At 40.7% G+C, this 15,633-nt stretch overlaps 2 protein-coding genes and 1 pseudogene across 3 annotated transcripts; all 3 read right to left on the bottom strand.

Annotated features, from left to right (window-relative positions):
* Positions 1–1,409: 1,409 nt before the first annotated feature.
* LOC306746587 (cone cGMP-specific 3',5'-cyclic phosphodiesterase subunit alpha'-like) lies at positions 1,410–6,952 on the bottom strand (the record flags this gene model as incomplete). The annotated part of the gene is made up of 22 exons (XM_079229517.1): positions 1,410–1,450; positions 1,550–1,697; positions 1,805–1,888; positions 2,179–2,253; positions 2,342–2,405; positions 2,514–2,621; positions 2,716–2,816; positions 2,977–3,064; positions 3,155–3,264; positions 3,359–3,466; positions 3,729–3,875; positions 3,970–4,035; positions 4,113–4,256; positions 4,464–4,613; positions 4,702–4,749; positions 4,866–4,932; positions 5,051–5,115; positions 5,207–5,281; positions 5,374–5,514; positions 5,629–5,718; positions 6,114–6,266; positions 6,485–6,952. The coding sequence occupies 22 exons, from the start codon at positions 6,950–6,952 to the stop codon at positions 1,410–1,412; spliced, it is 2,541 nt and encodes an 846-aa protein (XP_079085643.1).
* A 1,365-nt stretch (positions 6,953–8,317) lies between these two features.
* Positions 8,318–10,364, bottom strand: LOC306746586 (free fatty acid receptor 4-like; the record flags this gene model as incomplete). Its single annotated transcript, XM_079229516.1, has 3 exons — positions 8,318–8,823; positions 9,603–9,734; positions 9,825–10,364. The coding sequence occupies 3 exons, from the start codon at positions 10,362–10,364 to the stop codon at positions 8,437–8,439; spliced, it is 1,059 nt and encodes a 352-aa protein (XP_079085642.1). The 3' UTR covers positions 8,318–8,436.
* Positions 10,365–11,833: 1,469 nt separating this feature from the next.
* LOC306746585 (centrosomal protein of 55 kDa-like) lies at positions 11,834–15,098 on the bottom strand (annotated as a pseudogene). The gene is made up of 8 exons (XR_013771253.1): positions 14,946–15,098; positions 14,664–14,780; positions 13,450–13,679; positions 13,073–13,199; positions 12,793–12,982; positions 12,615–12,689; positions 12,359–12,481; positions 11,834–12,031 (listed from the first exon to the last, which is right to left on the bottom strand). The product of XR_013771253.1 is annotated as a centrosomal protein of 55 kDa-like (transcript).
* Between the last annotated feature and the right edge of the window lie 535 nt (positions 15,099–15,633).

Below are 15,633 nucleotides of genomic sequence, written 5' to 3'. Positions count from 1 at the left end.
TATTTTCTGCTTGTTTAATCCAGCATCCAAATGTAGGTCAAACAACATGCCAAACAGTAAAAGGTCAAAGGTCAGGCATGGCTCTATTCACACATTTTCTCTTCTGTAAAGTGCAATTTATGAGGGATATTAAATATATGTCTTGTTTATGTTAGCTACTCTACACACTAGTTAGAGTGCATTTATAATCCTCTTGAACATTTACATTTGATAAATCATTATCAGCAGTCTGAAAACACAAACCAGTCTCCAAACCAGGAACACAGGTCTCTTGTAAGCGTATTAGCAGTTGGTTGAAAAGTGATGTTTTGCCAGTCCTGCTCTCCTAAACCCATCTTTAGCTGAATCTTAGTGGTGGACATAGTGTACACAGAGGCATCCATGAGGCCATAAGTCAGGAAACTGTTTCTATTCAATCATCCTTGTGCTGCAGCGAATATACCCCAACAATAAAACCATGATGCAGCTGAAATTAATTCTAGCTAAATTTGTGTAATCTGATTAGTCCGAAATGCACACATCCATGATTTGAAAAAAAAAACTTTATTGACATTTGTGACAGGTTATACATGATGCTATTGCACATATAACTATGTATTTAATGCTATGAGTCAACTTTCTTAGCAAAGGTTGCATTCACTCGATTTCAATATTCTTACTTTAACAAACACTTTCTTCAGAAAATACAATCTGACATTAGTCTGCAATGTCTCACGCTCTATTTTGAGAATTCTGAACATTTCAGCTTTCAGAAATCACAACACAGCATTGCTGATGTGTTGTTTCACACTCCCATGCCATTCCTCCAACATAGTACATGTACAGTGTCTCTACATGACACCTGCACTCTGCACATGCTGACTTATGAGCAGGACGGAAGTATTTCTACTTTATGTAAGCAGGGTCTTAAAAAGCACAGCCTAGGGGCTCGAGGTGGCTTATAACTAAATCCAATACAGTCAAATCTTCTTACATCTCGCACCATTTGTCCGGGACATATGCTTGAAATTTTGAAAGCACTACTTGAAATAGAAAAAGCAACAAGAATGTTTGTTTTGTATTCACTTTCCCTACAAAATAGCAGCATTTTGTATTGTGGTATATACCAAATATTCCCCCAAAATATACATATCCAGTATGAATTGTTATAATGATTCAAAGTTCAAATCTTTTAGCATACACAAGACTAATTAATGTGTTCATAATATTACATTCAAACTGTTTGCGCGAAAGACTGGCGCCAATTAAAACAGATTCCTGTATAAGATGATATATATAATTTAATAAATAAAATGCATTATATATAAAAAATATTTAGGATTCCCTCATCTGTGAATACGTGCTCATGTACATACACAAACTGTACAAATACACATCCAGAAAACATTCAAAAGTGCCGTCCTGAAGGTTTAACTAACGACGCACGTCTTTGACTTCCCACCCTCTTGAGCTGTAAAAGGAACAAACGAGAAAGACGATCAGAAGACTGGTGACAATGAAGACACAGAATGAGCAGGAGGGATGTGGTAACAGTGGTTTCAGTGCTCACCTTGATCGCCTCCTTCCAGCCTTTTCTTCTCGTCTTCGATAGCCTTCATCTTGGCCTCGTGGACATCTGCCCGAGCTCTCCACTCGCCTCTGTTGATCGTCAGGCCATCGAACATTGGAGTGATCTCAACATGGAAGCGAGAAAACTCCTGCAAACAAACACGGGGTTAAGTACAAACACACCATCAAACAAATACATACATATCCTGTTGGTATTTATTAACAATGACTAGTGTTTTTATTTGTATGTATGTACCTTGTACACAAAGGAGCAGACAAAGTCAATGAAACCACACTGCATCTTAGGCAGCTCTTCAGCATGACCTCTGTCCATCATTGGCTGAAGAAGAAGAAGAAGAAGAAGAAGAAGAAGAAGAAGAAGAAGAAGAAGAAGAAGAAGAAGAAGAAGAAGAAGAGGAAGAAGAAGAAAAAGAAGAAGAAGAAGAGGAAGAAGAAGAGGAAGAAGAAGAAAAAGAAGAAGAAGAAGAAGAAGAAGAAGAAGAAGAAGAAGAAGAAGAAGAAGAAGAAGAAGAAGAAGAAGACGAAGAAGATTGATATTGTTATGACTTTATGACAACATATACAGTGCAGGCAGCATACCAAAAACTATAGCTTTAAAAAATGTCTTACAATAGGCTGTTGATCAAGGACTGTCCTTTCAAGGTCTCCCTGCTCCCAAAATTCTGCAGCCACCATTAGAGCGACCTAAGACCATAAAAACCAGTAGAACAATGAGAACAAATGGGGAAATTATGTTTTGTAATCACTTTACAGGTCTTCAGAGGGAACTCACCTTGCTCTGAACCTCCCACGGCTTTGTAATGGCTGACAGGTCACAAGCCGTCATCATCATTGCCCTGCAGAAAACACAACACCATTTTGAATTAGATATTAAACACAAGACAATCTGGAGACATGATCAGATGACAGAAATGGCTATTTCATGTGATGAAGTCTGCGTTTACATGATGATTTCCTTCCTAGTTGAATTGTTGGAGATGTAGTTGATCTTGTCTTTCTCATCTGGAATCGCCTCCATAGCTCCGACAATGTTTTGGAACAGCGTTCTCTTCCTGAGTGACGAGAAAGCCGTCAGTTCTTGTCGAACGTCCTTGAACAGGTATTAAAAGTGTACTTAGATGGAACAAAACTCTTGACATTCCTCACTTGAAATAGAGGGCGAGATCAGTGGCAATAATGCAAACTTCGAACAGATGCTGCACCGTCTCAAATTGACGCTTTTGAAGGTTTTGGAAGATATTCAGGTTCTGAGAAGCGGAAGAAGACATTAGACGGCAGCCAGAGCCTCGAAATCTGGCAGCCTACAGTACAGCATGAACAGAATTTGCAAACAGATATATCTATTTCAATGCACTATGCAATACTAATCTACTATGAAACACCTACATGTAAAATATAAGGACCCACCTCATTCTCCATCAGTGTCTTACTGTACTCAAGGTGATGCCGCTCCATAATTGAGGAGGTGTGCAGTTTCGCCAGTGGGGATAAACTCCTACAAGAGTCCACCAGAAACAGAGCACATGAGTCAAAAGTTTAAATGGTTTCATCATGTTTCTCACCAATGAATTTGTCCGAATCGTACTTTGTCTGGAAGAGATTGTTGGTTCCTCTGTGGTCAATATCGTGGCAGAATCCGGCAGCAACCATAGCAAAGGCATCGAGATCGGAGTAATACTTCTTCAGTTTACCTGTCTGTTGAGAAGCAAAGAGGACAACCCATCTGTTATAACAAGCAGTAGAACAACTGATGAGAAAAACAAGAAAGATATATTTGTATGAGACTCACTAGCAGTAGGGTGAACATGGTCTGTCCAACGTTGAAGCCGTGCCTCCAGTTGTGGTAGGTGATGTTACGGTATCCCTTGCGAACGGTGAACATCCATCGCGTCAGGATCTGCAAAAAACAAACAGAGCTGCAATGAATCATCGTTGGTTCAAATGGTAGAAACCTTGGACTCAGATCACATAAATGTATTTTACAGTTATGGAACAACTAAGATAAATAAACCTTGCAAATTATACAAAAACAAGAATGCTTGAGACTAAAATGTAATCTGGCTGCTCTCGAGATGGACACATGTTGATGTGTTGAAAGGTTCAGAGGTAGTCTGCTGCGCTGACAGGCAGAAAGAAGGTCAGGTTTCCTGACTACGTACCTCAGCTGGGACTTTGAACTTCTCGACCACCCCCAGCTCAAAGAAGCAGCGGATGCCACACTGGATGAGCTCCATCTCTGACAAGGGGAAGTCACTGAAGCGGAACTCATGCAGCTCCACCTTCTTGGCGTCGGGGATGGTGGTTCTCTGTGCGTTGGAAAACCGAGCAAACACTCAGTATGGCATCACAAACACAGTGAGTTTACGGGGAGCACCGGACTCCACACATCAAAGAGCTTACCAACAGTTTGTACATCTCCTTCTGGTCACAGTCCTCTGGTGCAGAGCCAAACTTGTCTTGAGTGGCCTGCAGGGGAAAGGTAGTTTAAAGGGAGCTCGATCCACAAATCTTTCAGCCTGGTTGAAGGAAAAACGGCAGCTTACCAGAATGCTCTGCACGTCATTTAGTGTGGCCGTTGTCTGGTACATGAGCATTTCCTGGGCAATATCTTTCCTCCACTCTGTCTTGTTCAGTTTGTCGTACGTGTCACTATTCAGAGTGGACCAGCCAAGGAACTGGGTTAGAGCCTATAGTGACATGGACACACACACAACAATCACATTAATTGTTTCACTGTTACCTAATTATTCTATAGTTAGTTCAATAAAAAAAAAACTAAATCATTACGTTAAAGTATGTTGGGACAGCATCAGCAACATATTATGTTGGGATGCTTAAAAAGTAAAACAAGATTTACAAAGAGCCGCCGAAGACAGAGAGATAGTTTTCCGTACTTCTGTAATTTGTTCATCATTCTCGTCAAATGGTTTGTCGTCTTTTCTGTTGAAGAAAGTCGCAACACCAACAATTTCTTCCTTTTTGTTGACAATGGGGAGGGAGAGGACATTCTTGATCTTCCACCCAGTCTCATCCACCGCTTCTTTCTGTCAAACGGTATCAAATAGGACATCCAGATTATTTTAGTGACAGCGAATTGAATCCAATGCCAGTTGTCAGTGAACGGTGTCTCGCCTGAAATGCAAAGTACTCATCTGCTGCAGTATTCATCATGTTGCAGATCTAGAAGTAAAAAAAAAAGTAATCACATGTGTGCTTGGAGAACAGCAGATCAATGACACTAATTATTCATCCACTGCAGGTTTTCAAAAATAAAATGGAACAAACGTGGAACTCACAAATCCATTCTCAGCCACATATGCTGGGAGTCCGCTGGCCAGAGCCCAGTGGTCGGCAGGCGGGCCGCTGTGAGTTCAGAGAGGATGAGTAACTGCATGTCTTCTTATTAGACGACCAGTTATACGATATAATTATGCAAATGAAGCGGTTTTGCACTGTTGCTACAGTGCATCATGATACTTACGGGATGACTTTAATCTCTTCTTTGTCTTCCAGCAAGTAGTCAATAATCTTATAGAAATTGATTTCCTGAATGTTTTAAACATAATAGAATGTTTTTGGATATTTAAAAAGATCTCAACACATTGGTGGACAAAAACAAACCTAGCTTTGTACTTACTCTGCCATCAGGTGTCTTGGGGCCTTTGTATGGCTCCACATCCCCTAGCTTGATTGGCCACTCATCGAAGAATTCCTGTTGTAGAAAAGGGAAAAAATCATGCTTCCTAAATACCTCATTATTAATTACGAACATCTTAAGTTTTTTTTTAAGCCTCCTCTGCTCACCTTTTCCTTTGTCATGTCCAGGAGTCCCACAGAGTATCTCTCACACTTGATGTATGGCCTCACTGTGTACAAGGCTTTGTGAAACTGTCTCTCAATATCCGTCAACTCCTCAAAAACCTTGCTGGCGGACCACAGCAATACCTGTTGCAAAGAAAAGCATATCATTTTTATATAATTTATATAATTTTGTGTCAATCAATATATTGTTTATAGTGCAGCTGATAAATGAATGTCTTTATTCCTGTGTATTTTTACCTGGCTTCTCCTGGACTCTACATCCCACATGCAAGACATGTGGGCCTGGAGAGCGACCACAGTAGCAAAGTTCATATATTTATTGAAGAGCTGTAATGAAAAAGCAAATAATCATATTGCTTTATGAGTCACATTCAGGTTTTCAGGTTTCTAAATTCTTCAATAACAAGAGATTGCAACCACTTCCTTCAACAGATCTTCCGAGACTCTCTGACCTCTCGAGTCATAAAGAAAGCCCATGAAAAGATCAGAAAAATGGCTGAGCTTCTCCACCCTAAATGGATTATAAGTTGAGCTGTCAAAACGGTGACCCAAAGTACAGAGTCATCCGGGTCAGAGTCAGGAAGCTTTTGGGCTATAGTCGGCCAATGGATGTGACCCTCTTACTGGATTTGTACTACAAACCCTCCAGCCTCAACGGCATCATTTCAGTTAGTATAGTTAGTATAAATTCCCTCTTATAAAAAATGACCATGTCCACTCACCTCCTGATCACTCTTTGAAAATTCATCAGCACCTTGTTTGTTGAGTGCTATGATGACGCCGATGGGTTCCTTATCACACATAATGGGAGTCGAAAGCATGCATTTGGTGGTATATTTGGTCTGTTTATCCACAAAGTCACTGAAATGAGAGTTCTAAAAAAAACAGGAGATACAAGTTAAACAGTTGTGTTCTTATACGCTGACCACAAGATTAATGTAAAAGATGTATCCATTGTTTGTTTTCTCTGATGTCAGCCTGGTTTAGCTTGTTTCTTTGACAACGCCCTTTTTTTTAAATCATATTTTTTGATCTATTTGTATTTGCCTTGCTTGTTTGTGTCTATTCACACTAGTTTAAGTCATTAGCTCACCTTCTTAACATCAGCAACGTTCTGAGGCTTCTTGGAGTGTGCCGTCCATCCAACAATTCCCATGTCGGTGGGAAAAACAATCTCCACATTGTGATTTACTAAATTCTTGTCAAATGGAGAATTGTGTGACACATCGAAGAGGACCGTGGACAGCTCAGGTACTCCGTTACGAGCCCTGTAGCCAAAGTAGCTGCAGCGATCAGCCTGGATCAGCAGAGCAATCCTCTGGAGAATTTTATGCAGGGCCTTTTCCATTGGGTTGTTGTTCTGCATCTCCTTTATAAGCTCAAATATGAATTCAGCCTCCTGGATGGTGGTGACATCCTTGTAAGACGTTGGATCTTTGACCTGGACCTGGTTATTGAAGGCAGCAGTGATCACATCTGCCTGGACTTTCTTGTCGTAGTACTCCTTAGCAAACTGTGGGTTGTTGTCAAGGAACTTCTCTACAGTGTCTTTGTCTGCCATGTTGTCCAAGTTTGAATGAACAATCCCTTCTGTAAGTGGACAACGATGCTCCTCTCAGATGGCTACAGCAGAGCACTAGATGGCCTCCAGAAGATGTGACAGTTCAGACCCTACTGAGACATTTCCAAAACTTGTCTGTGGACACAGCTTCCACCTTCTCCTCAGTAACAGACGGTAGTGAGTGGCTTACAGGGTAAGGGGATCCTAGGGGTGACTAATGACTGTGACGCAAGAGTCATAAAGCCCCTGAGCTTTCTTAACTTGTAAATCCAGCCACTGGTCATTTTACTGGGGCCAATCCCCTAACTGGTAATATTAGCTGAGTTATCGCACCTGCACTAGAAGAGGGCACTGAGCAAGTCAAGAAGTCAAGACTGCAATCATGCCTGAGGGTTTCCACAATCTATATGATTCACTGGCTCATCTCTTGTGTTGTACTTTTGCAAAGTAACATGCAAAATACGGTTGACTCATTTTAATAAGTAGTGAATACTGTGGTGAAAAGGCAGTTTGTAAGGAGAATATCGACACTACCATAACACTACCCGGCAAAGCTGTTTAAGTGCCATGGCAGTTATCTTCAAAGTGGCATCTGTGGTATACTATCCGTGGGTCCAGGAAATAATTTGCTATAAATTATCAAATTGATCTGTATCATTCAAAAGTGTGTATCTACAGATAGGGAACAGTTGCGCCATACAAATAATTGTGACGTGCTGCAATAATTACATTATTTTGAAGTTGAAGCACAGCTTTATATTGGTAAGTTTTAAAGATCTGGATTCAAGAAGACTATGCCAGTCATGCCAGTGTTCCTTTTCTGAAAGCGTTTAAGATCAATTACCTGAAATGTAGCCGATACCGGCTGTCATGTTGAGTCCAAATGAATCAAAACACCCTCCATTTATAGGTATATAAGTGATATTTATTCAATATTATTGCAAATTTCCCATGCTGTGGGACTAAGAAAGGATTAACTAATTTTAACATGATTCAAATGGGATACCGGCCCAGTTTCTTTGTTCGGCATTTTTCTTTATAACAGGGTGTTTAAAGGTCTAGTTAGTGCTGTGTTTTCTAGTTATCAGTCTTTTGGATTTTCTTGTTGCCGACATGTAACACTACTGCCGTTATACCTGCTTGCATTTGTAAGTTGTTTACACAATAAATTACGTAATTCATTCTGCTGCTTTTCAGATAATCATTCCGTGCTGTAATTGACACACTGGGCACACTACATTTCTTATTTGGCATCTCAAGATACTTGTTTTTCTGACTAAAAAGAAAAAACAGAATCTTAAAGTGGCAGATGATTTATTGTAAAATAACTCTTTACAGTGTTTGCCCTTATCATTTATGAATATAAATGAATATTAGTAATGCACCTACAAGCAGGCATTGTATCTGACATGAGAGGTATATAAATGTCACGAGAGCTGCTGTAAGTTGGAATCTTCCATTTGACGGAACAATCATGATCACATTTATGGACGTTTTCCTTGCGTTCGACCACTGCCACAAGGTGCTTTTCTCAGTGGAGCGACAACAGAACCACAGCAGAACCTGCGCCAGCTGTTCTTGAACTGGCAGACCGAGTAGAAGATGGGATTGAGGGCTGAGTTGGCCAGTGTGACTGTTACCACCCAGAAGAACATGGTAGAGGATACTTCTAGGTGACCCAAGAAGTTTCTGGCCAGGATAAGGAAGTTGATGATGAAAATGGGGCTCCACATAATAAAGAAGGAGAACATGAGGAACAGAAGGGTACGGAAGAGCTTCATATCCTGACGAGAGACGTGATATTCAGGAGAGTCTCCAACTCGGGACCGGATGTCTCTGGGTCGAAGCCTTAGCCGACATATTTTAGCAATCTGGAATACAATCAAATATAGCATAATGGTATTATATAATATGCACACAAAGAAATGCATCAACATTTTGATCTTCATGTAGTCTGTTTTTCAATTCAATTCAATTTATTTAGTTTAGTCCAAAATCACAAATTGTAAATTTGCATTTTCAATTGCCTGTATCACTCAAATGTCCACATTGGTAGGTTGCCCAATGTAATATTGACAGTTGATAGTGCAACACCCTGGACACACACAGGCACAATTTTCAGCTTCAGTTATTCATAAAACACCTGCATCTCTCCTCAAACAATGACGGCTACATGTCTATTCACAAGTGGCAGTCAATATGTCAGCAAGCCAATGGGTTGAATCGGCAAGAATAACTGATTATTACAGGTTTATCCACACACTTCTACAATTCAAGGGAACATACTTATCAAATGAACCATCATTATCAAAGTGGGGCCAAAACAAGGGGACTACTGTTTTCCATGTCCTCAATAATTTAGAATAACTTGGCATTTTTATGTTAAAACAACCTATAAATGTAAGACATTTTTTAAAGATGTATGTCTTAAGTAGGAATTATTGAGTGTCACAGGCAGGGTGTGGGAGTCTAACTATATATATATATATATATATATATATATATATATATATATATATATATATATATATATATATATATATACATATGTTTTAATAGTATTGGGATCTCCTTATCCTAAAACACTTTAAACAGTCCTTTACTTCACTATCTAACAATTTCATCAATCAGAAAGCACAACAAAACCCACCTGTAATATTTTGCTGTAACTGGCCACAATTATGAATCCTGGGAGAAGGAAGCACAGGACGGTGAAGGCCATATTCCACACAATCTCTGCAGTTGCGTCAGGCCACTTGAGGGTACAAATGTGTACCCGCTCCTGTGGAAACAACAACAAAATAAACAAACAAAAAAATACTTTAATGGCAGGGACACTGAACTTTCCTTTCATCCATCAATCCATCCATACCTGTTCAGGGAACTCCACTTCCATCACAGTGAAGAACAGACTGAGGGGTATGCAGGCGAGTGCAGAAAAGGCCCAGATGAGGAAGATGGTGACCGTCACCATCCTGCGGTTTAAAGTGGGCACAGTTCGCAGTCGAAGGATGGCCTGCACCCTCTCCACACTGATGGTGGCCAGGGTGGTGATGGTGACACAGCCGCTCACACAGATGACATACAGCACAATGTGGCAGGTCGCATAGCCCAGCGTCCAGGACACCGTCCACCGCACTGCCACAATGAGTGGGATCATGCTGACAAACAGCAGGTCGGCCACAAACAAGTTGAGGGTCAGGATGCTCTTGTTGGTCAGCAGTCTGCGTTCCCGCATTACCAAGGCTGCGGCTCCCACATTCGCTGCCACGGAGACCAGGAAGACAGCGGCGATAGCCAGGGTCTCGACCACAGTGGTGGCCGCATGATCTGAGAGGTGCACCTCAGAGAAGAAGGAAAAATAGGTGACGTTTCTTAAGTGGAGAAAGTGAGCATGAGGGTTTGTATCCATGTCGGCTGAATTCACGCCTGGAGACAACCAGAGAAGTGAATGGGGAAAGGAGCTGATAAACCATGAAGTGATACCAGAGGAGGGTGGTGACTAGCCTCTGTGATGCTGTTTACTCTACCTGAAAAGGAGTCAAACATTACAGGATGTTCTTTGTGCAATATCAAACACAGGTATACAGGCACACTGTGGCTCATGTCTTTGGCAGCATGCTACAGTTTGTTGACTGGGATTGACTACCCTGAGCGTTAATCCAGTTTTTAATCTTCAATCAATGGAGCTGTTGATCAGTAATACCACGTAAACCTCAAATTAGCTGCTAAGATCTAATTAGTTAGACACCAGTTTTATTTACATTGGGAATTAGATTACCAGGTTTACTTCCTCAGCAGTGATATATTAACTGATCAGTGGCTCTGCTGAAAACAGGCTTTTTCATCTTTCACAGAGATTTAAAAATATTTAGGAAGTGGAGAGATTTACTTTTTTACAAACTAGTTAACACACACTGTCTCTTCTGATTTAAATTTCCATGAAGATGCTTCCGTATGAAAAGCAGCTGAAAGGCATAGAAACTAAGAAATGTCTAGACCATATTAGCATATTTTTCTAAAGCTGTTGGCCTACAGTGGGTTAACCCTTGGTGTCACATTCCCTGCACAGACCTCTCCAGTATGTCAAGTAGCAATACTAATCCACGTCCTGAAAAAGTAACCCCAACCCGAAGGTCCCTGACAGCACGATTTCACAAAATAGTCACAAACAGGACTAAGACAGGACTATAGCCATGCTATAGCAGGACATATTTACCAGGTTCACCATCGCAGATTAGCCTGTTAGCATGCTAACATTTGCTAATCTGCACTCAACACTTAAGTGCAGATGAGGCTGATGGAAATGTTGTATTGCAGTTATTTGGTCATAAATCAAATTGGGCACATTGAAGCCTTGATCTGGTAAGGGTGTTCGATGAAGTCAGTATAATTTATCCTTGAGGGACCTTCAATATCTGTAGCAAAGTCCCAGGCACTCCATCCAACAGTTGTCAAGCTATTTCCCTCAAAATCAGAAATGTGAACCTCATGGTGGCGACCACAAAACTTGGTAAAATATATTCTGTGGGGACCAAGAATGTCTGGACAAAATGTTGTGTCAATGCATAGATGTTGTGACGTTAATGTGCTGGTGCTGCTAGAGGAAAGTTTGAGTAAAAGTCATAAGAATCAATCCTCTAGGGACTTTGAATATCTGCAGAGCTGCTAGCGTGGGTAACAACCTGCTATCTGCTAAAGTAAGAAAGCATTTCAGAGCTCACCAAAGCTTTGTGGGTATATTAAAAATAGTCTGAAGCACAACCTTAGCAACTCAACTCGTAGTTTATTAAGATAAAGGTACCTCTGGTCACACGGTATAGTGTAAGTAAAGAAAACCACCCATATTACAGAAGATACAGAGTTGAAAAAGTTCTCGGCTCAGTCAAAACAGATTTCTAGGTGGCTCATCAGTTCTCGGTAGTGACTGGCTGGATACTCGGCTTGGCAGATGGGACACTCCAGAAAGCTTTCATTCAGCAAGCTCCTGGGAGGAGACCATGTCAGTTTGTCTCTGGTTCCCAGGGAGGCCGCTTCACATGAGACTGCTTCACATGAGGCGCGATCCTGCTGGTCTCTCTGATTTGAATGGAGTCAGCAATCAGTTATGACAAATGAGACGCTGGGTAATTCAATCAGCTTTTTAAGTGCTGTTATTGTTGACCAACAAAAATGGATCAAATTACTATGCAAAATGTCAAAAAAGTCACATAGTTACACAGACCTTTTTTTACCCAACTAACTGCATTTAGCTTGTTTTGGATTATTGTTTTGGTTTTTCAAACCATAATTTATTTTTACTGACCTTCTGGGGGGCTTTACGCTGCCCCTCCAAAAATCAATGAATGCAGCTTGAAGATTAATTATTGATGAAGTTAGAATACAATAATCACTATTCATGCCAACCTTTGACTGTTTTGTCACATGGTCTTTCGTTGTTTGCAGCCTCTTCAGAACTCGGATCATCTGCTTCTGTAAATATGAACAATTCTGCTTCTCATCCTCAAGGTCTTGTGAAGAAATCTTGATCTAAAATGTAAACGTGTAATTAATGTGGCAATATTGAGAGTGGATGGATTAACATTATACCTTAATTTATAGTAAAAACAAATACTGTATTTAAGTAAGGGGACCAAGACTGAGATAACTGACACTTCCATACCTGTCTCTCCAGGTCTGCAATCTTTTCCTGGTCTGCATGGTGACCATTTAACCAAAATCTCTGAAAGAGAGATGACTGAAAAGACAGATTTGACTTTTTATTTGGTCTGCTTTCTTCCCTTGTATGTTGAAGGTAAGATTCTTTATTTGTTTTACTGTACAGTTCAATGAAGACATACCTGCAGCTCAATGTTAGCTGACTTCTGCCTCTCCTCTTCCAGTCTGAACTGGAGGTTTTCGGTCTCAGCACTCAGCCATTGTTCTTCATCCTCAGAGCAATAATGATCTCCCAGTGCACCTGTTTTGCTTATTGTTTCAGTCTGCAGCCGTTGCTTAAACTCTTCCACATCCCTCTCTCTTTCCATGCACCTAAACATAGACACATAAAACGGTCTGTCTTGCAGCTGACTACCAACTTTAAGCAGCAACATTATCTGTATTTTTTAGCTGCAGACATACCATTTTTGGGTCACTTTCAGCTTCTGGTCGGTCATGTTGAACTTCTCTCTGAGCACCTCCAGCTCGTCTTTAGCTTTCTTTAAGAGTCTTTCATAGTGCTCCTGCATCTGGCCTATTTTCTCCTTCTCTGTAACAAAGCAAAACTATTGAATGTTAAAAAAGAAGACAAAATTACACAATCGAAGATGTCAGAGACAGCCACACCCATGCACCATGGAGTAATAAACCACATGATTTTGCCAGCGCATTGCAAGCAGCAGATTCTGTAATGGCGGGCTACTCAAGGACAATCTCGATATCTTAAAAACCTTGTTGTGACAGTCTGTTGCCCTTTGTGTCCCCAGCAGTGAGTGCCCACTGCCCACTGTCTCACTCACCATCTGAATGGCCTTCATTGTGCTGCTGTGAGAGGGCCTGACTGGCTTCGTTCAGCTGCTTCTCCAGCCATAACATTCTGGCCAGAGTTGCCCTCCCAGAGGCCTCTCTCTGCTGGTCATATTCCAGCCACTGCTTGTTCTTCTCCAAGGCCTTCAGGGGATTGAATAAAAGAATGAGAAGCACATGACAGAGAAAGACAGAAAGCAAGTCTTGCCAGGAAACATCTATACTGTACACAGGCCCACATAGAAACAAATGGGCACACAAAGTAGGCACTTAAAAGTAACCACGAATACAGAAAGGTGGATTCAGCATTTCTGAAAGATACAAACAGAAGAAAACTTTTCCCTCCAGATGTGTGGCCACCAAACAGCACTTACATCACGTAGCTGCATTGCAGAAGTGGAGTCCTATTTGACAACAGGAAAATACAGTACAGCATTACACATATGTGAATAAACAATGACTTGTCATAACAAGGCCCAAAACACAGGCACAGTGGGATTTAGAGCATCACGTTCTCAAGTGTTACAACCTCTACAATATACAGAAAGTCACTGTGAAGATATGCTCTGTATGAGGACTTGTGTTCTTTGTTTTATGGAGAACAGGACTTCAAAACAACTGCTGCCATCTAGTGGTATAAGACTGGTAAGAGAGGCTCTGTAAATCAAAATCACCAAGCAGCAACACAAACATGTGCTTTGTGAATTATATTTGTTTTCATTGGTTTTAGGTCCTAGAATTATTCATGCTGGCTAACTGTCACGCTGTCAAGATTTAGTGGGATGCTTTGAATAGAAAAACGTCATTGTTAATGTTACACCTGTGATTTTACACGCAATGACAAAATGTCTGCTATGAAAATGGTCAGCTATTCTTCACCTAAAAACATAAATATTTACTGTTAAGCATCTAACAAAGGAATCGCCAAATACCATTAATTTTAATAGGCAATTATATTAGAAAAAGTATTAAAAAAATGTATGATTTCCATAATAAAACACCATTCTGTCATATTTGTTCCCTTGTGTTCCCTCAGCACTACATTACACTCATTCATACTGAAATTGAGTCGTGTTGTACCTTCTTTTGTGCAACTTTGTTATCGAGATATTGACACCTAGCTAGTTGAGGCGCTCACAAGCTTGTTCTTGATTTCTTCAACCTCTTGTGAGAAACTGGAAATGCTTTTCTTTCTCCTCATACTCACCACATCCATCTGCTTCCCTTCTTTCTCACTCAGCGGCTCTGGCGGCGAAGTCTTCTCGTCTTTGGCGGTGAGCTGCTGGCAACTCTCAAGCCTCACAGTTTCAAGAAAAAGGATCCTCTGCGGGAAGACAATGAGACACAAGTGATTTTACTAATGCTCAGCTACTGTGAATCCATACCAACATCATTTAACAGTGCATTGTGTGTCGCCTCGGCTCGTTTACTTCTGTTGAGTAAAAAACAAAGAAACAGCACTGAGAGCTTGAGTTAGTGTTAAGTTTACCTCGACCATCCTGTTATGCTCTGAATGCTGACGGCACAACTCAACCAGGGTTTTCTTCAGAAAGGCGTTCTCCTTCTTCAGGCTGCTGACAACCACATCAAGCTCTGAGTTGAGCTTTTTCCTGAGTGAACCCTTAAATCTGGGGGACGCCATCTTAATCACCTGCTAACAAATATGACAATGGACTGCCTAAACAATAATACTTTTTCAGATTGTGTCAAAATTTACAGTTTCAAAAATATACATTCTCAATGAGAAGTTGACTTCCTTGTAGATGCTTTTAGATCATTATCAAAGTACCATGGGACATTTAACTAGATCTAGGATTGTTTCATATTCTGTAGAGACAACAGTCCTGCGTTCAATCCCCTCCCTCCACCTTACTAACACATGTCAACACATGTAAACTACAACCTAAAGCTGTAAAGTCCAAATCAATAACTCCACAATAACGTCATCAAAACACATCATGGCATTGAGTTAGTGTTGCCTAAAAAAGGCCCACTGCTCAAGAAGAAGTAAATACTGTCACGGAAGATAAAGATAGAGTGATATTATTATTAATCTGAATGTAATCTCCAAACAGTCAGCATTACCCGAACCAACCGGAACAAATTCACCTTTAGTTTGGTAACAAGTGGTCGTAACTTAACGTTAATTTAACGGAAACACAACGTCAGTTAAACCT

The sequence above is a fragment of the Taurulus bubalis genome, assembly GCF_910589615.1.
Source record: "Taurulus bubalis genome assembly, chromosome: 14".
NCBI classification, from domain to species: Eukaryota; Metazoa; Chordata; class Actinopteri; order Perciformes; family Cottidae; genus Taurulus; species Taurulus bubalis.
Note: the sequence above shows the minus strand (reverse complement) of the source record. Positions and strands in the feature narration are given on the sequence as shown.